At 34.1% G+C, this 21,776-nt stretch overlaps 1 protein-coding gene across 3 annotated transcripts in view; it reads left to right on the plus strand.

Moving 5' to 3' along the window:
• Positions 1–21,776, plus strand: part of PIGK (phosphatidylinositol glycan anchor biosynthesis class K) — a 142,460-nt gene that overhangs the window by 104,581 nt on the left and 16,103 nt on the right. For all 3 annotated transcript variants that reach the window (XM_082420761.1, XM_082420759.1, XM_082420760.1), the window contains one exon: positions 2,912–2,996. In XM_082420761.1, coding sequence (XP_082276887.1) covers positions 2,912–2,996 — 85 coding nt within the window. The remainder of the gene's footprint in view (positions 1–2,911; positions 2,997–21,776) is intronic.

Here is a 21,776-nt window from a genome sequence, read left to right on the forward strand (position 1 = left end):
TACGGTATTTGTTTTTCTCTTTCTGACTTACTTCACTCTGTATGACAGACTCTAGGTCCATCCACCTCACTGCAAATAACTCAATTTCATTTCTCTTTATGGCTGAGTAATATTCCATTGTATATTTGTGCCACATCTTCTTTATCCATTCATCTGTCGATGGACAGTTAGGTAGCTTCCATGTCCTGGCTATTGTAAATAGAGCTGCAGTGAACGTGTGGTACGTGACTGTTTTTGAATTATGGTTTTCTCAGGGTATATGCCCAGTAGTAGGATTGCTGGGTTGTATGGTAGTTCTATTTTTAGTTTTTTAAGGAACCTTCATACTGTTCTCCATAGTGGCTGTATCAATTTACATTCCCACCAACAGTGCAAGAGGGTTCCCTTTTCTCCACACCCTCTCCAGCATTTATTGTTCGTGGATTTTTTGATGATGGCCATTCTGACCAGTGTGAGATGAAATCTCATTGTAGTTTTGATTTGCATTTCTCTAATAATTAATGATGTTGAACGTTCTTTCATGTGTTTGTTGGCAATCTGTATATCTTCTTTGCAGAAATGTGTATTTAGGTCTTCTGCCCATTTTTGGATTGGGTTGTTTGTTTTTTTGATATTGAGCTGCATGAGCTGCTTGAAAATTTTGGAGATTAATCCTTTGTCAGTTGCTTCATTTGCAAATATTTTCTCCTGTTCTGAGGGTTCTCTTTTCGTCTTGTTTATGGTTTCCTTTCCTGTGCAAAAACTTTTAAGTTTCATTAGGTCCCTGTAATATATTTTTGATACAAATCTTTTCAAATATATGATTTACAAAAATTTTCTCCCATTTTTTGGGTTTTTTCACTTTCTTGGTAGTGTCCTTTGAAGGACAAAAATTTAAAATTTTGATAATATTCAATATATCTGTTTTCCTTTTGTTGCTTGGTATATGTTTTGTATACCTAAAAATGTAGAGAGACTTTTTAAATGTACATTGTGAAATATTTAAAAATATTGTGGGTTTTTTGGTCAATGAATATTTATTTTATTTTTAATTGTGGTAATATATACTGTATTAGTTTGCCAGGGCTGCCATAACAAAGTACCACAGACTGAGTGGCTTAAGCAACAGAAATTTATTTCCTCACAATTATGGAATCTAGAAGTCCAAGATCAAGGTGCTGGCAGGATTGTTTTCTTATAATGCCTCTCTTGTTGACTTATAGATGGTTAAATCTTCTCCTGGTGTCTTCACATGGTCTTTACTTTGTCTTTCTCTGCATCCTAGTTTCTTGTAAGGACACTGTCATATTGGGTTAGGACCTACCCTAATGACCTCATTTAACCTTAATCATCTTTTTAAAGATCCTGTCTCCAATTACAGTCACATTCTGAGGTACTCAACGTTAGGGCTTCAACGTATGAATTTTGAGGGGACACAGTTCAGCCCACAGCATATACAAAACATAAAATTGACCATTTAAACCATTTTAAAGTATACAGTTCAGTGTCATTAAGTATGTTAACATTATCCTATAACCATCACCACCAACCATCTCCAGAATTTTTATCACCTTTTAGTACTGAAATTCTACCCATTAAACAGTAATTCCCCTTTCTCCCCTCCTTTGCCCCTGGAAACCACTGTTCTGCTTTCTCTCTATATAAAACAACGTTTTAAGACAGTTTTTTCCATCATTAGTGAGAGTCTTCAAAGTTCCCCCAAATTAATTATTTTTATGCTAATCTGCAAAGTATGCACAAACTTTTACCTAGCTAAGAGGTTTCTTAAACTCTTATATACAAAATTTTGTCCTTATATGTATATCTGCCTTTTTACTGGGAGAGATTATAGATTTCTCATCATCAGATTTCTTAACTACAGCCCTGGAGACTTATATACTAGTCTTGTTTTATTATTTTTCAAGATAATTCAATGTTTCAATTTTTAAATTTGATTTTAAGTTGATAAGGTGATGTATAGTTTACAGGAATAAAAGGTAAGTGAAAGTTTAAATGTGTTTCGGTCTTATTGTTTTGTAATCTAATGAATCTAATGTTTATTTGCTATTTTGAAAAGGGTCAATACTTTTTTCAGAATATTTTTTCTAATTCTCTTCATTTGGGGAGATTTTATTTTTTATTCCTACTCTGCACTTTACTGTTTTATACCCTGTTAGGTATGTGTTGTATCAACTCTGCATCTCGTTGTAAATATAGATATTAAAGAAAATATTTTCCATGTAGAATAACCTCTCAGAGAGTTATTGCTGTCTTTGTTTTATTCATACATTCATTCAGCAAACATTTATTGAGTCTTTATTATATGGTAAACATTGGCTATACAAAGAAGAATAAGACATAATTTTTGTCTTCAGGGAGGTGAAAAATGTACCTAGATGTGTCTAAATAAATTATTATATTTGAAGGAAGAGTAAACAAAGAAGGAGTTGTGGTTGGTCCAAACAGGAAACACAGTGGAGAAACTCAGAATCATGGAGATGCCAAGCCCACGGGCAGGTGACCACTAGTTGGAATGGCTGAAACTATTGACTTGGACGTAGAGAAGGAGTTGCTGGAGATGAGGCTTGAATGGTTGGAGCCAGATTTTGAAGACCTTTATTTAAATACTATGATAAAAAGCATATTCAGTGAACATGGAGTTCTTAAACATTTTTAAGTCTCAGAGTGAAAAACAGGATCTGAGACTATTAGGTGATGTTAGCTACTCTTATTAAATAGTAATTAAATGCAATCTGAATGTATTCATGGTTATGTCATTTAAAAATTGTCATTAGGTGTTTTTTCATAGATTATTGACAAATACTGCTTATTTCAGAATCTCATATTAGATATATATTTTTAATATATTTCATATTTGGCATATTTAAAAATAATATTTACCTTGGCTTTGTGTTTCTTAATTTTTTTCCAGCTATAAGAAAGACCTGATGGATGAGGAACTAATGGAACCTCTGAAATATGCTGAACAACTTCCTGTAGCTCAGATAATACACCAGGTTTGCCTTCCATTTTGTTCTTTTGAAAGAAACAATAATTTTAATCTCTGAAAAGTAATTGCTTTTGTTAGGTTTTTCAGAATCAATGTGCTATAGCTGAAAGGCATTCCAGGCCGTCTAGCCCTATTTAGACTCCACCTATTACAGTTGGAAATCTCATTCAAAGCACAATATTAAAAGGCTACTTGCTGTGTAACAGTAGAATTCTTGCTTATATAAAATACAGGGTAGAATCAGAATTATCTTTTGCGCATTACTTAACAACAAGCGTTAATTTCAGAGAATGCTCATTTGCACCATTGTATATGGTACTTGTTAGTGACAAAGAAAAAGTTGAAAAAATATCATTTGGTGTAATTTTTCTGAGTAGCTAAAATGAAAAAGCAGTCTCTCCCTACTTCCTCTGCCCCACCCCATTATCAACTCTTGTAAAGTATAATTCTAAATGTCATGTGGGTAATTTTTTCATTTCCAATTTTAATGACTCTATCATCCCTTTTACATAACTGTAATCTTAAAGAAGGCAGTGTGGTAAGTTTTTAAACTTAGATTTGGTACTGTAATTTTGACAGCATATAAAGTCTGCCCTGCTGGACTAGAATCGAAGAATTTTAAAAGTGATCTGTTGGTGAGAGTTATGGCCTTTAGACTTACCAGATTTTTCGGAGGCTATAGATTATGGGAAATATTAAAAGCCCTTAAATGTCAGAATTTGTCAGAATTTTCATGAATGTTAATTATTATTATGAGTTTTTCCTTATGTCTTTGCCAATCAAAAGAATTTTTATTTCGCAGATATGGATTTATTAGAAGTTCCAGGTTGAGTTTATTAAAAGAAACAGGCTTTTACTTTAAAATGTTGGCTATATAGATCTTTTCATTGACATTAAAATTGAATATTAAAATTCTATGAGAAATTACCAAAAATGGTCAGAAATTTGCCCCTTTTGGTAGCCTGTCTGTGGTTGGTAATCAGGTCCAGTTATATGTCAGGAATTCCCTGGTGTTGTCCGAGCTTAAATGACCTAACAGCCTGCAAATGTCACATTTAAAATTCTGTCTTCATGCCTGACTCTCAGCATGAATGAATTAAACAGCAGAGCAGGCAGCAAGTCAGTATGTTCCTAACAGTCAGAGTGAGCAATGAAACAGTTTGTGGTTTGTTCAGAATAGATAAATAGAATCTGCCCAGAACAGTTCACCTAGAATAAAATCTGAAATAGGAAACAAGAGTTAACCTTTAAGATGGTTGACCAGATGAAATGTCAGTCATATTTTTACAGCTTGAATGAACCAATAAACTATGGTTTATGTAAGAGCTGCATTTTGCTATTATATACTGTATAAATTCAAAGATGAAAAACTTTGACCCTGGTGAAAATTTTTATGATGATATTCTTGGCATTATAAGAAGCTATATTAATTTTAACACTGAATTATTAAACATTATAATGAAATTTTTGTAACTGAATTTATAAAATTTTAATTTTAAGATACATGATAGGAATTTATTTTCTTTTTCTTTTTATTGAATAAAATTAATTTTGTTCTCAGGAGGTAATCAGGAAAGATCATTGTTAAACCAGACTCTTATAATCTGTTCCTCTTGTTATGTCCCTTTATTGACAGTACTACAACTTTGGAACTGTTACCATTGTCTGTCCAAGTGATGTTTAAGAAACATATGAGTTATGTTGCTAGAAGTTTACTTATAAGTGGATTATTTGAAAGTGGTTTTTCCCCGAAGAGAATAGTAATAATACATGTAATAATTAGGTTCAGCCAATCCCACAAAACTTTTAAATATGTAATGTATTTAAATTATACCATTATTGTAGTATATATCTAAGCTCCACCTATAATAATAGTATGTTTTTATACTATAAGTAACTATTTTTTCTTCTAATCTTGAATCATACTTTACCTATGCCTGTTTTGGAGCATGTGTCATTTTTATTTGAAATAATGTTATTTATTCACATGTCTTATAAATATCTTATATTTGATTGTCTTTCTGGATGTCCTTGATTTCTTGATATTCTTTTCAGCATCTAGCCTTGTGCCATGTATGTATATATCTGAATGGATGGATATATATATTTAATGGTATAGTGAGAGCCAGATTATCTCTTTTCCCTACTACTCAGCCATCAGAAGCCGGGGCCTCTCACTGGTGGCACAGTTTAGGAGCTGAAGGAGAGAAGGAGCAGGGACAGGGGCTGTAACATGAGGAGAAACTTGAGAAATAGCAGAGAGAGAGGAATGTGTCTCAGTCATTTGAGTAATTAATTTCTTGTGTATGTTACTTAAACTGCATTTTACAATAAGGAGGTAGGCAAGATTTCAGTATTACCATTTCATATTGCCAAATTATTTACCTTTTTTTAGGGGTCCTAGCAACATGATTGCACATCTAGGAAACCCAAGACACTCAAGTTACAAACAGTAGAATTAATAAGAGAATCTGGTGAGATAGCCAGATATAAGATGAATAAAACTGGTAGCTTCTCTATATATGCAATAACTACACAGGATGGAAATGGGAAAAATGTTCTTTTTTTTTTTAAAATAAATTTATTTATTTATTTATTTATTTATTTTTGGCTACATTGGGTCTTTGTTGCTGTGCACGTGCTTTCTCTAGTTGCGGTGAGCGGGGGCTATTCTTCATTGCAGTGTGCTGGCTTCTCATTGCGGTGGCTTCTCTTGTTGAGGAGCACGGGCTCTAGGCGCGCAGGCTTCAGTAGTTGTGGCATGCAGACTCAGTAGTTGGGGCTCGCGGGCTGTAGAGCACAGGCTCAGTAGTTGTTGTGCAGGGGCTTAGGTGCTCTGCGGCATGTGGGATCTTCCCGGACCAGGGCTTGAACCCGTGTCCCCTGCATTGGCAGGCAGATTCTTAACCACTGCGCCACCAGGGGAGTCCCAAGATGGGAAAATTTTTCTTTCACAATGAAAGGAACTATAAAATACTTAGGAGTAAATTTATCAAGTAAACCATAGGCCCTGTAGTGTAAGAATCGTGGAAACATACCGTGTTTCATAAGCAGAAAGTTATACCAAATGTTTGATGCGGCAGGGAACTTAATATCATAAAAGTATCATTTCTCCCAAATTAGCAGTTCTAATTAGAATAGAAGCAAGTTTTTTTTTTAATGTTAGAAAAAAAAAATGACCACATAGTTCATGTGGAAGAACAAGTATCCAGTAATAGCAAAGAAGGTATATAAAAAGAGAGAAAACACAGCCACTAGAATTATATAGTTATGTATGGACAAAGGAATAGACAAATGGATTAATGGAACACAATGAAAGGGTGGATTTCAAACTTTATTTATTATAATTGACAATAAGAAATACATTTTACATACATAATGACCCTTGATGTATGTGTTTGTATGTGTATGTTAAAAATTAGAAATAAAAGTATTATGAAACATTTGCCCTTATCACATATGATGTACACTATTTTCTTTTTCTATTTTTTAAATGGCAAATAAAACATACTAAATTGATTTCGAAAGCAACAAATAGTCCTGATCTGTGGCTTGAAAAACACTAGAACAGAGAATCCAGAGAAAAAAATTTATTATGTTTGATCATTAGATATATGATTAAGATGATACGTATTTCAGTTGGAAAACAGTTAAACTTCTATTTCATACTATGTAATACAAAGTAAATTTTGTATAAAGACTTAAAGTAAAATAAATAAATAAAATATTTAGAAGAAAGTTTAGGCAACTGCATTTTTAATCTAGAAGTAGGAAAGAACTTCTTAAAGAACACACAAATGCAGAAGATATGTTCAGCACCATAAAAATTCAATATTTTATATAACACAAGATACCACAACGTTAAAAGACTAATGTTAGAATCAAGACAAAATGTTTACAAAGAAACAATAGTAAATTGGTTAATATCTAAAATATACACAGAATTCTTAGAAGTTTATAAAAAACAACTCAGAAAAAAACAAAGAGATGAAAAACAGTTCAGAAAAAAAAAACAAAGAGATGAAAAGCAGTTCAGAAAAAACCAAACTTAAATGGCCAATGAATGAAAAGAAAGCCTAAAACTCAGTAAGGAAGTGCACATTACCAATTCAGTAAAATTATTATATGCCCTTCAAATTGGCAGAAATTAAAATCACACTTTGGAAAACAGTTTGGCAGTTCCTCAAAAGGTTAAACATAGATTTACCATGTGACCCATTGATTCCAACCTAAGTATATAAAAACATGCATCCACATAGAAACTTGTACATGAATGATCATCACAACATTATTCATAATAGCCAATAATTGGAAACAACACAAGTGTCCATCAACTAATGGATGAATAAAATATAGTACATCCATACAGTGGACCATTATTCAGTGATAAAGGGAATGAAGTACCGATACATGCTACAACATGGGTGAACCTTGAAAACAAACAATGTGTTAAGTTAAAGTCTGTCATAAAAGACCACACATTGTATGGTTCAATTCGTGTGAAATGTCCAGAATAGGCAAATCTACAGAGACAGAAAGTAGATTAATGGTTGTCTAAGACTAGGATGAGGTGGGGGAATGAGGAATGACTTCTAAATGGGTATAGGGTTTCTTTTTTTTGAGTGATAAAAATGTTCTACACTTGGTGGTGATCATTGTGTAGCTCTGTGAATATACTAAAACCATTGAACTGTATACTTTAAAAGGGTGAATTTTATAGTATATGAATTATATTTCCATCAAGATATTTTAAAAATTAAAATCACCCATTTCTGGCAGAGATGCTAGGAGAAAGATACTTGTATACCTTGATGGTAGATATCTGAATTATCCCTACCTTTTTAAAAGGCCATCTTGCAACATCTACTCACATTTAATATATATACCCTTCAACCCAATGGTTCCACTTGTGAGAATATAACCCATAGTGTTAATATATAAATAAAAGTACTAACATATAAGAATCTCAGTGCAATGATAATTTATAGCAGCATTACTTGTGGCCACAACAAATTGGAAACGATGTGAATGCCCCTCAGCACAGTTGATATATAGTGCGTACGATTTTCAGAAGCCACAAATCAGTAGAGCAAATACATGTTTTTCCATATTTTCTTATAACTGCACTTTTTTTTTTTATCAACTAACCTCTTATCCCTCCTCCTCTTTCTGCCTAATGGTAGAAAATGTAGTCACTTACACCTAGTATTTTCTCCCTCTTCCACTCCTTCCTGGGATGATGGAATCACAGCTTAGGTAGTAGGGGGTAGTTGACGTGGCTTCATGGCACTGAGAGATTCATGGTGTTCCTCCACTGAGATATACTGTTATATTGTATAGTTTTGGATTGGCATCTACCTCTTCTGATAATCGCTGAGTTGGCCATGTGCACAGCACATCTGTTAATATTTTACACACCATCTCTTCACATGGTTGCATAGCTCTAGTAATGTTAGAGGAAGAGCACAGAGTACGTAATGAGAAAGGCCAGCTTCTCATTTGCTGTCATTCCTTCTCTATCCATTTCCTCTATTCTCTATCCTCGTCTGTCTTCCTGACTTTCTCACTTTTCTTTCTTGTCCCTTTCCCCCGTTTTCCTCTATTTCGTTATCATAAGCTAAAGTTATATGAATTCTTCCCACATGTTGGTGAGTGTTGTTAGTATTTTCATTGGAAAGTGAATTAAGTACAGTGTCTGATACATAGTACACACTGGATAAATATGGAGACGTTTGTTGACTTTAGGGATCTGGCATGCTGACTAAGAAGAAAAGAGAGTCAAGAGTTCTCTAAAGGTCACAAAGAGCTTGTGGCAGACCTGTTTATGATATTCAGGTTCCTTTCATAGCCAACAGTGGTGGCGTTTATTAAACATCTCGGAAGAGGTGTGCAGATTGTAGGGTTCATTATACTAACAATTCAGGCAACCTAGTGGTCTTGCAGCAACACAGCAAAAGCATAAACTGCATGGGAAGGCGTAAATTGCAGCTACTGATGAAGGGAGCATCACTTCACATGAAAGTACAACTATTCCTTTTAAGGATTCATCAAGTTAGGACGTAGAATATTACGAAGAAATAGAAAAATACATGCAAAAGAAAGTGATTCGGTTAACCTTACATGCTTATGTTGACAATTTTTCTTTAAAGGTGATTATTTTTTCTCTTAATCTGTTTACTGGGAAGGCAGGTACAGAACTATCTAACTGAGACAGGTACGGAGAGAAGTGTATTATTTTCCCATATGAGTAATTTTACATTTACTTCAGACATGTTAATTTTAAAATTAAGCCACTTTAAAAAAATAGCTTAAATTTACTCTTAAGATTTGAAATATGTGACTATACTGTGGTCTTTTGTCTGTTCTTGGTCCTGATGATTATTGTCCTCATTTGTGAAATTAAACTTATCTTACTATCTCAGCCTGTTCCTATATTAAACAAGCATAAATATGCATGATTTAAACATCTTGATTAGAGATTTTTTAGTAGATGCTTTCCTGGGATTTAAGATATGTGAGAGATTCATTCTGGGTATCAACATCATGAAACAATTTTATCGTCTTTATTAATTCAAGACCCTTTACTAAGGCAAAGGCTAGGTGTAAACAAAGGCACAAACCGGTGTATGCTTTAAAAAACTTTAGCATACTCAAGTGAATATTTTTTCTTGACAGAGATATATTATCCACTTTTTCCCCACTGTGTTCTTATCCAGATTCCACGCTTTTCCTGGATCCCCCAGTTTCAGTTATAAGGCTTCTTACAAATCCTTTAATATTTTAATAAGTTTAGTAGATTGCAAAATCTATATTTTTTAATGCATCTCTGCAGGGTACATGGTGATGATATAGTGTAACCTATTCTCTTTCATTCACACAAGCTGCCCAAAAGATTACTATAGAGCTATGTATCCATTAAAGATTCAGTTTACTGGAAAGAAGTACTGGAGTGTGTCCCATCAGGCCTTGGCTTATAACATGGAAGGTTATCTTGCAAAATTTTGTTTCATCTATGCTTTGTTGTTCCTTTTTAATCCTAGAGGTAATTTTGTTTTTCTAGTACAAGCAGTCCATATAGCTCCTGGTATGTCCATTGTTTTGCTTTGGGGTACTCTTGGCATTTGAATGGGACCATTCTTTCATTGTACAAGACTGGTCTGTGCATCACAGGATTTTTGGCATCCCTGGTCCTTCCAAACACTGGTTGCCATTAGTACTCCTCACTCATTCATTGTGATACCATACCAAACAATGCACTCACCTTTTCTGAATTCCTCCCCTCCCATGGAGGGCAGTACTACCTCAGGTTGAGTACCACTGCAGGTAATTATTTTCAGTGTTTGCCTACAGAAACTTTTATCTGTATGGTCCAGTCTCTTAATCTTATAATGTAATATTTAAAAATATGTATAATTGAGAACCTCTTCTCACTTTTCTACATTCTGAGATGTTGTCTTGGATGCTGCAATTCTAGCTTCTGTCATTGTGACATGGATTTGGACAATTTTTCAGTTCTTCTGTCCTCGTTTGTGATAGTTCTTCATCTTATTTTACTCTAGCTATTTTGGCATTTTTATGTTTTTCTATTCTAGTAATGCCTACCTCATTATAGCTAAACTTTACTAAAGGTTGACTGAAATGTCTATCAAGTAGAAAATTTCTGACACTTTCTTTTTAAAAATGTGCCTATTGAATTATCAATACCTGGAAACTCATCAAAAGGCTGAATCCATAGTAGTCTCCCTGCCTAGGGACTGACGAAGATTGCTTTAAATTCTTATAGAGCTTTCTCTAATTGTAGACTTTAGAACTGAGGTCTAGTGAAAAATAACATACTGCTTATTTATTTTCATTCAAATTATAAGGCAAGTAATGAAAATTAAACTATTTGAAGGTCATGTGCTGCTCCTTTAATATCAACTGGGATATAATTTTAGATTCATATAAATTAATCTCAGCTTTCATATTATAACTTATGACAGTCACTTCCAAAAATGTCGCTTTTCAAGGAATAAATGAAACTGTAAAGCTATTTGAAAATAGTGATCAATATTTCAATACTGCTATTTCATCAACTTTATGTAAGTTTGAAAAATTCTGTCCATCTATAAATTTGTCATTATAGTTTCTGATATAGTAAACTTCTATATTAGAAATGAAAAGTTTGAGCCTCATTAGTCATTAAGTATTCCAGAATAAAAACAAACAGATACGAGTTTTCACCAAGTTTGTAAAGATTTTAAAAATGGGAATAGTTGATGTCGGTGAAGAGGCAGTGAGATGAGCGTGCTCATAAACTGCTGATGGGAATGTAAGTTAGTACAGCCGTTTGGAAAAGTAGTTTGTCGGTGTGTTTGTGTTTATAACTAATAATAGTAATTCCACCTCTAGGAGTTTATTCAGAAGAAGGAATTAGAATAAGACAGAAAGATTTACATTTAAATCTGTTATGTTCTATTAGCATTTCTTAGGACACAGCATAATGTATAGGGTAGACTGGGATTGAATCCAGGCTTCACCATTTAATAACTGTCTGGTCTTGGGCAAGTATCTTCATCTTTCTTTTGCAAATTATACATTGGAAATATGATGATGATGATAATGATGATGATGGCAATGACAGCAGTAGCAACAGTGAAGACATTGACAGATTCATCTGGGTTAAATACTGCTGAATAAATCTAATTAGGTCCCTTACCAATTTTCCATAGCAGATGTTCCAAATATTTGCTATAGTCTTTATGCTTCTGCCTCACTTCCATCCCCTTTCATGTTCAGCTTATGACTTAGCCTCCTAAGTCTTGAGGAAATTAGGTGAAAACACCTTCAGTATACCTTCCCCATACCTTCAAACTTATTTGTATCGTCATGAGTCTTTATCTTTTTTGTTCATCTCAAAGGAAGAAGTGTGTGAATTGTATCGGAGATAACCTTACTTACCCTATTAGGAACGTCGTTCCTTCAGTTCTGCCTTTCTCTCTTGTCTTTACACTCTCCACTGCTGACTTAGAGGTTTCTAGTCCTTAAAAACGTCTTCCTCAATCCTGCTATAACTGAGCTCAACAATAGAGAAACAAACAACCCATTTTAAAAATGAGCAAAGGACTTGAATAGACATCAGTCAATAGGGAAATGCAAATCAGAACCACAATGAGATAACTTCTTCATACCCATTAGGATGACTGTTATCAAAAAACCAGAAAATGACAAGTGCTGGAGAGGATGTGGAGAAATTGGAACTCTTGTGAACTGCTAGTGGAAATGTAAAATGGTATAGCCACCACGGAAAACAGTTTGGTGTTTCCTCAAAAAATTAAAACAGTTACCGATTCCATTTCTGAGTACACAGCCCAAAGAATTAAAAGCAGGGATTTGAACAGATATTTGTAACCCATTGTCTATAGCGGCATTGTTCATAATAGCCAAAAGGTAGAAACAACCCAAATGTCCATTGACAAATAAGTGGATAAATAAAATATGGCATATACGTACAATGAGATATTATTTAGCCTTAAAAAGGAAGGAAATTCTGAAACATGCTGAACCTTGAAGATTTTATACTAAGTGAAATAAACTAGATACAAAAGTACAAATATTGTATGATTCCACTTATATGAGGTATCAGGAATAGTCAAATTCACAGACACAGGAAGTAGAACGGTGATTTCCAGGAGCTGAGGGAGGAGGGACCTGGGGAGTTATTGTTTAATGGGTATAGTTTTAGTTTGGGAAAACGAAAATGTTCTGGAGATAGATGGTGGTGATGGTTGCACAACAATGTGAGTTTACGTAAAGCCACTGAACTGTACACCTAAAAATGGTTAAAATGGTAAATTTTATGTATATTTTACCACAATTAAAAAAAGTAAACTAACTCTCTTCATTTCTTCACTCCCATTTTTTTTCTCAATCTACTTTATTCTAGTTTGTACTCCAGCAAATGCTCTGTATCTGTTCTTGCAAAATGTACTAAAATGTCCTAATTTTCACATCATCTTAATTTTTTACTTATTTGTGATATTTAGCTCTCTGAAACCTTTTTACTTTGCTCTTAGACCATCACTGTATACTGGTTTTCCTTCGATCTCTCTGATCACTTCCTTTGAAAATCTTTTGCTTTTATCTTCCTAGACCTATCTCTAGGATTTTGTGTCTTTTACAAATTCTTACTGGACAGGCACTCCCTACTGTTCAATCTACCATGATGGTTTTCAAATATTACTTACATGTGAGTAACCCCCAAATATCTTCATCTCCTTTGAGTTACAGAACAATATTTTATTGCCTATAAGACAGCTCAACCTGGATCTCCAACACATTGTCTAAAACAGAATTCACCCCTTTCCTAAATGGTTCTTCTATTATGTTTTATATCTTTTTTTTTAAGTATTTATTTATTTATGGCTGTGTTGGGTCTTCGTTTCTGTGCGAGGGCTTTCTCTAATTGTGGCAAGCGGAGGCCACCCTTCATCACGGTGAGCGGGCCTCTCACTATCGCGGCCTCTCTTGTTGCGGAGCACAGGCTCCAGACGCGCAGGCTCAATAACTGTGGCTCACGGGCCCAGCGGCTCCACGGCACGTGGGATCGTCCCAGACCAGGGCTCGAACCCATGTCCCCTGCATTGGCAGGCAGACTCTCAACCACTGCGCCACCAGGGAAGCCTTATGTTTTATATCTTAATGCCACTGTATCTTCAGTAATATTAGCTCGGAATCTTGGGCTTTTTTTTTTCCCTGTCTCTCCTCCCTCCATCTCTCCCTTCTTCTCTCCCTCCTTCTCTCCTTCCCTCTCTTCTTCCCTTCTCCTTCCTCTCACAATATTCATATATAGTTTTTAGTTTCTGTTTAATCTGTCCCTTAAAGGTATCTCAAATCCATCTACTCCTTTCCATATTTTGGGGGCACCTGCAAACGAGTATAAAACATCATATTTCACAGTTAATCATAATCATCATCATCAGAAAATAATTATTACCGTTGAAAAAGTTATCGTTCCCATTTTATACATAGATAAACTGGGGTTCAAAATGGTTTAAGTAACTTGCCTTAGATCTTCCATCTTGTAAGTGGCAAAGCCAGAATTTGGATATAGGTCTGTTTGACTTCAAAGCCCTTCCTCTTAACAATATATAGTTCCTCTTACCAACATTGTAAAGTTCTTATAAAGGAACTTTGTTTGCAGGAAATTTGATGAATGAGGTGTCAACAGATGTAATGCATGATATGTTTAATTGAAACCGTATTTTGGAAGAACTGAATGTCAACAGAGTTCGTTCAGTATTCAGCACATGAGTATCCATTTATTTAGAAACTGGCCTAAAGAGAGTCACCCTCTTTACAGTTCTATTCCTGATTTCCTTCTCCATCCCAGTTGTTCTTGGCTCCCAAGAGAGGGCTTGAGACAAGGTAGAGATCTGAGGGGATGTGGGTTAAAAGTAGTAGGAGAATGTGCTTAAGATTAACTTTACTCATTTAAAATTGTACCTGTAGTTGAATCAAGAGAAAAGTTTCTTCTTTGTGGTCAGCTAATCTGAGGATCTATATTTAGTTCAGAGAGTTCAGCAACATTAAGGATTTTTATAGACTTTTGTGAACTATCCTGATAATGTAACAACCATTTATAACATGATTTTCAAAAACATCTTCCATAAAACTGATGATAAAATATAATCAATTATAATATAATTCATATCCTGTTTGCCTGTATAATTCTTTATCTCTTCACCACTGAAGGCAGCTTGATAGATGATAGTGGTTTGTCCAAAGTTGTAAGAAAATGAGTGTCAAAGAGCCTGAATGATCTCTAATTTGTATGAGTGGACCTTGAATACTTGAGAATTAGCTACACACAACTAAAATAAACAATCAGCAATTAAATCAACTAGACAAATACACATTTCTTTCACAAGTCAAAGTAATTTAGAGTTTATCACATTTAGAAAGCTAACATCCCTAATGAATATTAGTCATTTGACCCTTTGTATTGCTTTGAATATTAAGATCTTGGTAGTAATTAACCTTACTCCCTTTGCATTACAGCTTTATCGTCTTAGTTACTAAGACAGAAGGCTTTCAGAAGAGATTTTGGTTGTTTATAGAATATATATTATAATTTTTTTCTTTTTCTTTTAAAATATTTTGTATAATAGTAAAGACTTGTTGCATATATTTTATAATGGATTTTTATTTTATTAACAGACCATGATATAATAGCAGTTCTAAATTGGGTTTTTGTCTTTTAAAATTCATTTGTAATTTTGTAAATGTGCCAGATATAAAGAATGTCTTCATTTTCTGTATTCCATTATATCAAAATGAATCACATAGCTTCTGGTGTATTCTTAGATTTTTCTAAGTTTGTCTTAACAACGTGTAGACCATAGTATTAGGGGCATAAGTGTGCTTTGATGGTAGATTGTTGGTGTTTTGAATAGATGTTGGCTTTCTGGGTGTTGAGGCAAAAAGTACTGGAAGTGAGGAGATGGGCCGTTTTCCACCTTCAGGAAATGGAAAAGTAATGTGCTCCTTGGCTAGTTCCCTACTTTTCCAATAGAAATCTGTACATAGGAAGAAAAAGTACAGTATACAGTGAAGAAAATAGAACCAGATGACTCATGCCCAATGTATCCTGTGCTTCTAGTAGGAAGGTTTTTAATTTACAGTAGCATAAGGTAAATTAACATTTTAGTTAAAGAAAGAAGTGAGGGAAATACGTTGTTACTTTTATTAACAGGCAGTTATGTGCCTATCCTGATAAACTTGACAGCAGTTAAACTCAAGGATCCACCGAAAGCAGTACTAGAAGTACCATGGCAAAAGGAGAAAATGAAACACAAGAGAATCTCTTCTCATATAAATTCAGAAACTGGCTGTTTGGATATAGACATATAAAAATACAGTGCCCTTCAGCTTAATGCTGTGTACTTGGCAGTAGTTAGATACTGACTAGCAACAGATAGAAATAGTGTAACTAGGAGTTATTTAATCTGTCATCTAAATTGACCTGAAATCACCTGAATGTGCTTTCCGATAAGGGTTGAGATTATCATTCACTTTAAAACTGATATATTCATGGCAAAAAAGTCATATTTTATATTAAAGGAATCAATATCTTTAGTTACAGATTTGTAACATTCAAGATTAACTTTCATTTCGTAGTCCTAATCATGTTTGGTGGGTAATTAGTATAGTATATTTCAATTATAATTTCTGATAACATTTACATAAGCACAGGTTTCTTTCAAAGATTATTTTTACTTTGGTCTACGTTCAGATGTAGTTACCAGTGCCTGATCAAGGTATTCAGTTGTTTGATTTTGTTTGTGTTTCTTTTTTTATTTACCAGTTCTATCTCCAAGGTCATTAATACCTTGTGAAAACAGAATAATATCCATTTTACCTAATATTGGTTAACTAAGAGATTTCTAGTTTAAAATGTGCCAATAGACGTTTAATTTTGTAGAATAAACATGTTTACTTTTAGATAGTGTTATTAAATCTATAACATTGCTAGAGCGAGATGTAATAATTATAAATGGATATGTTAGGCACTAATTATATACTTTATATATTTTGTTCTGCTAAATAGCTATATCTGTTATACCTAAAAGTGTTAAAGTTTGTGATAGAGTAGATTCAACTGACATTTTAACAATTAATTTTTAAGAGTTTCAGACTTACTTTACTTCTTTCCTGGTACATCTCGGCTGTTTCTTCCAAAAATAAAATAGTAATTGTAATAACTATAAACCTTAGCCTGCTGTCTTCAACTAGTATAGAAGTAGAAAAGGACTGTTTCAGAACACTGTCATTTATTAAGCCATTTAGAGGGCCTTTATCCATGGGAAAGATCATTACAAGTAGAGTATGGCAAAAATAATTATAAGATTTGTTTTTGTTTGCAAATATGTCAAACATTTTTATAATGACTACCATGGCTAAAAGTGACTGTTTTTGTTAAAAATACTTTGTCAAACTTTAGATAATTTATTGTAAAAGAAATTTAGTTTAAAATCTTCTTAGGTATAAGCAAATGATGTTCAAAAAAATTAATTTGACTGAAATTAACTAATTTCTCTGAGTAATGTCTTCATTTAAACACAAAGATAGGCTTCCTGATTTGTTCTTCAGACTATATATTTCAGAAGAGAAGGTGCCAATGAACACTTAAAAGCACTGTAATGATTCTTTTGGGAGACCCACATTACAGACGTTATAAAAATTCTGCCTAAAAATATGGAGTTGGAATTTACCTTTTCCTTAAACAGGAAAATAACAAAAGCCCATTATAGTAATTTTCAATTTTTTTCCTCAACTATTTACCCATTTAGAAATAGTTGTACAACTGGAGGCAAGCATTATTCATTATTGGTGTATTAGTGGGGGTTTTGTCTTTGGTTTTTTTGTTTTTTGGGTACAGAATAAAATGTAATTTAAATGTACTTTTTGTGATAATTAAGTTGTTGACATTTTTCATATCAGAGTGAGAAACTTTTCCTCATGGTTGGAAATCATAAAGTAATGTAAGAGTGTGCTGATTTCTCACTGCTTTCTTAGAATCATGTTATCTCAATGTTAGAAAATCTTCTAGACTTTTAAAAATCTATCCAATCCTTGCATCTCTTAGATGGCATCTCACCAAAATGTTGTCCACTCAATCATGGAAAAGTCCTCTCATGCTCCTCAGAGCAACCTGTTCTTTCTTTGAACTGCCTGTTGGAAATTTTTCTTATATCTAATTGGAAACAATCTCATACTTTCCACTTCTTCATTTTAGTTTTAGCACTAAAGGCTACATAAAAGAAGTCTAGTCCTGGTTGCATCTGCCAACCGTCATCAAATATTTGAAAGGTTATTACTTTTCTCCTCACTTTCCAAGATTCTGTCTTAAGGAAGACATTGTGGTGTAGTGGAAAGACCATGGTCTTTCGAATGAGTCAGGACTAGGTTCAAACCAAGGTTGGCTAATTAATAGTTTTGTTACCTCGGGTGATTTACTTACCTCTTTTACTCTAGTTCTTATCTGAAAAATGGGGTTAATACTTTCAATGAAGAATTGTTACAAGATAGTGTATATAGAACACCTGGCACATTCTTGACACTGAACAAATGTTGGTTCTTGACAAATGTTGACTCTCTTCTTCCTCTCCGCTTTCCACCTTCCCTCATCCATATTTAAGAGAATGTATTTAAGAGCATAATTTTTTATTGAGGCAGAGAATGCATTAAAATAAAGAAACAATAGGATTCACTTAGTTACTCACTGACTAATGGAGAGGAGAGAATAGGTCAAAACTATACCTTTCCCTGTATCCATTAAGTGTGGTTGAATGAACAAGCTGGTGAAATGGGGTATACATGTAGAAAAATTCATTTAATAAGAACACAAGTAGATGGTATACATAAATAATCAGAAATTTTTGGAGTGTGCACATGTTTCATTCTTTTTCTGTAAAAGATACAAATGGCAAGCAAACAAGGCAATAAAAGGAATCTATGCACAAATACCCAATTTCTTGTATATATCATATTTCTATATACAATTTAAATTCATATTCATACTTGGAGCCATGGGATTTAAATGTGCTTGACTCTGAGTTTCCCATGTAATATGTTCCTGAAGCACTAGTTCTACAATATGTTAGTAGTTAATAGGTTAAAAAGAGGGTTTCATGGTATAAGTTAGTGAAATGCTTAAATAAAAATTACATGTTTCTTTACTCTGGGACTTGAAATCATCTTTCATAAACTGATATATGTTGTGAAGATATCAGAGATTTGAAACACCATTTTATCCTCTTTTGAGGACATGCTTTATTCTTATAATTTATTTTATCAATATAAATAGTATAAAAGCACAGACTGAAGAAAATCACTCTACAGTTAGGGGAGGAAAAATCTTCCTTCTGCTCTCTTAGGTTCTGTGGCTGGGCTTGAGAATTAAACTGACAGAAGACAGATTAACAGGAGAAAAACACAGAAATTTTATTTAATATTTTTATGTACATATGGGAGTCTTCATAAGGAAAGTGAAGACCCAAAGAAGCAGGTAGAACTGAGAGCTTATATACTTTAATAAAGAAGCAATAAATTTGTGGGAAAGTGATGAGACAGAGGGACTTGGGCTAGGGGGGCAGTAAATTGTGGGAAAGTGACTAAGAAAATATATGGGGGAAACTAATGGAAGATAAGGGTTATTTTAGTAGGTTGGTTTGTATAGATTCATTTTGGTGTTGACTCCCAGTCTCCAGTAATGAGAATGTTCTTCCCTTCCTGGTACAGAGAGGGTACCTTTCTCATAGGAAATTTTATGATCCGCTTTTTGGTAGAAAGGTGGAGGTCAGAGAGCTCTTCCTGCACCTCCTGTTTCTCAGGTGCCTTCAGTTCAAAATAATATGCCAGAATGGCATAGCTTGGGGTAGTATGTTCTGAACCCATTCAACAGCAATTCTTTAGAGCATGGGTTGGCAAACCATGGCTCCTGGGTCAAATCAGCCCGCCACCTGTTTTTGTAAATAAAGTTTTATTGGGACATAGCCAAGCCCATTCATTTGCATATTGTCTACAGCTAATATTGTACTTTGAGGCAGAGTTGAATACTTAGAAGAGAGATTCTGTGGCCTGCAAAGCCTAAAATATTGATATTTACTCTCTGGCCCTCTATAGAGAAATGGAAAAAGATTCTGCTCTAAAACCTTGAAATGCTTTCTCAGAATCATTCATATTTAGAAACATGACTAATTTATAAAACTACTGCATGTACCTTAATTTTATTTAAGAAGTAAGGATTTGTCTACTTTTCTGTATAAACATAAATGAAATGATCTTTTTCATGACCTACAAATGTAAGTACAAAGGAACCTATGGTAATATACATTACTACTTTTACAAGTAAGAATAACCATATTTACAAGCCCCTTAGCTCAAATGGCTTGTACATAGTAGGCATTGAGGAAATATTTGTTGAATTTATTATTGATAATAAATCTAGAAAAATATAAGACAAAATATATAGTACAAAGGGATTCTTCTAGCTTTAAAATAAAAGAGCATTTCTGAATTTTGAAAGCATCTGTCAACCTATTAGGAAAATATGTTTTACTTACATTTTTCATGTGTAGGGAATAGATATATAAACATTAAAGGTGCAGAGAATGATGAGATAGTATCTTTAAATCTGTGTTAGTATGCACTTAAATATCCCTTCCTACATGAATTACAAAAAAAGGGTAAATCCTAGTACTTTTTAACGTAACCATTTATATGTAGAAATATAAATTAGAGCATATGTGTGTGGAAGTATTTCTTGCTTTAAATGATCAAATTTGCAATGGTTAGAAAGACATCTCTAACTGCAGGCATGTGCCAGTGTAAAGTGGAGACTGATACATTTAAAGATGCATTCCATGTGTGCTGTATCTGCTACTTGACCATGAATAGCTAGGAGGGCAGTACTCAGGAGAGCCAGCATTTCTGGGCACGTGCCTTGTACCCATTTAGTCTCTTGTTGATATACCAACCTTTCTTCCCCAGTTCTACCCCTAAATCCTAACACCAACTGTCTCCAATATGTGCTCTATAGCTCATTAGTCTTGTGCTTATTTTAACTGCCCCATAATATTCATGAGGTTAAAGGAGTTGCCTGGAGGAGGAGAAGTCTGGACCCATTCCCAGAGGAATTCTGCAGTTTAGTAGCATTTTTGTAATGGTTAAGAGCGCTGACTTTGAAATCAGACTAAACCATGTTTCAGTCCTAGCGAAACCACTTACTAAAGCTTCTAGCTTGTGACTAGTCAGGTTACTCAATCAGTTTTCTCATGTTTGAAATAAGATAATAATTATGTCACAGTGCTATTGTAAGGATTAAATTAGATAATATATATGGAGGTCTTACAAAGGAGTAAGCACTTTGTACAGCACTCCATAAATGATAATCATGATTATGGGTAGTGGTGGTAGTTTTGTAACAATTGTTAATTTTCCTTATCCGTAAAACAGGGTAATAATATTATCTACCTTAAAGGCAATGCATTGACACATTTAAAATTCTTAAAATAATGCATGGCATATGATAAACATTTAAAAAGTGTTAACCGGGCCTCCCTGGTGGCGCAGTGGTTGAGAATCTGCCTGCTAATGCAGGGGACACGGGTTCGAGCCCTGGTCTGGGAAGATCCCACATGCCGCGGAGCAACTAGGCCCATGAGCCACAACTACTGAGCCTGCACATCTGGAGCCTGTGCTCCGCAACAAGAGAGGCCGCGACAGTGAGAGGCCCGCGCACCACGATGAAGAGTGGCCCCTGCCTGCCACAACTAGAGAAAGCCCTAGCACAGAAACGAAGACCCAACATAGCAATCAATCAATCAATAAATTAAAAAATTTTTTAAAAAAAGGTGTTAACCATTATCATCTACAGTTTCTGCTCGACTCTCTTGGGTTCTTCCCTCAGGCATTCTTATCAGTACAGATCTCTTGTTTTACAGGCTGACTGGGAATCCCGTTCCTCTTTCTGGATTCTCTCCTTTCCAAATCAGTTAGAGATGTGGAAATTTTTGTAGACTCTACAGAAATATATGTCCTTTTAACTCTGGCTTAAAATTGGGTAATATGGTAATTTGTATCTTGCAAGGTATAACTTGTCAAATTTATTGCCATGAAGTTCTTTTTATATCCTCTTATTACCTTTCGAATGTCTGTGTAATCTATAGTGATATTCCCTCTTTCATTATTCTCTCTTTTTCTCTTTTAATCAGTTTTGTCAGAAGTTTATCAATTTTATTGAACT

The sequence above is a fragment of the Balaenoptera physalus genome (assembly GCF_965194825.1).
Source record: "Balaenoptera physalus genome assembly, chromosome: 1".
Taxonomy (NCBI): domain Eukaryota; kingdom Metazoa; phylum Chordata; class Mammalia; order Artiodactyla; family Balaenopteridae; genus Balaenoptera; species Balaenoptera physalus.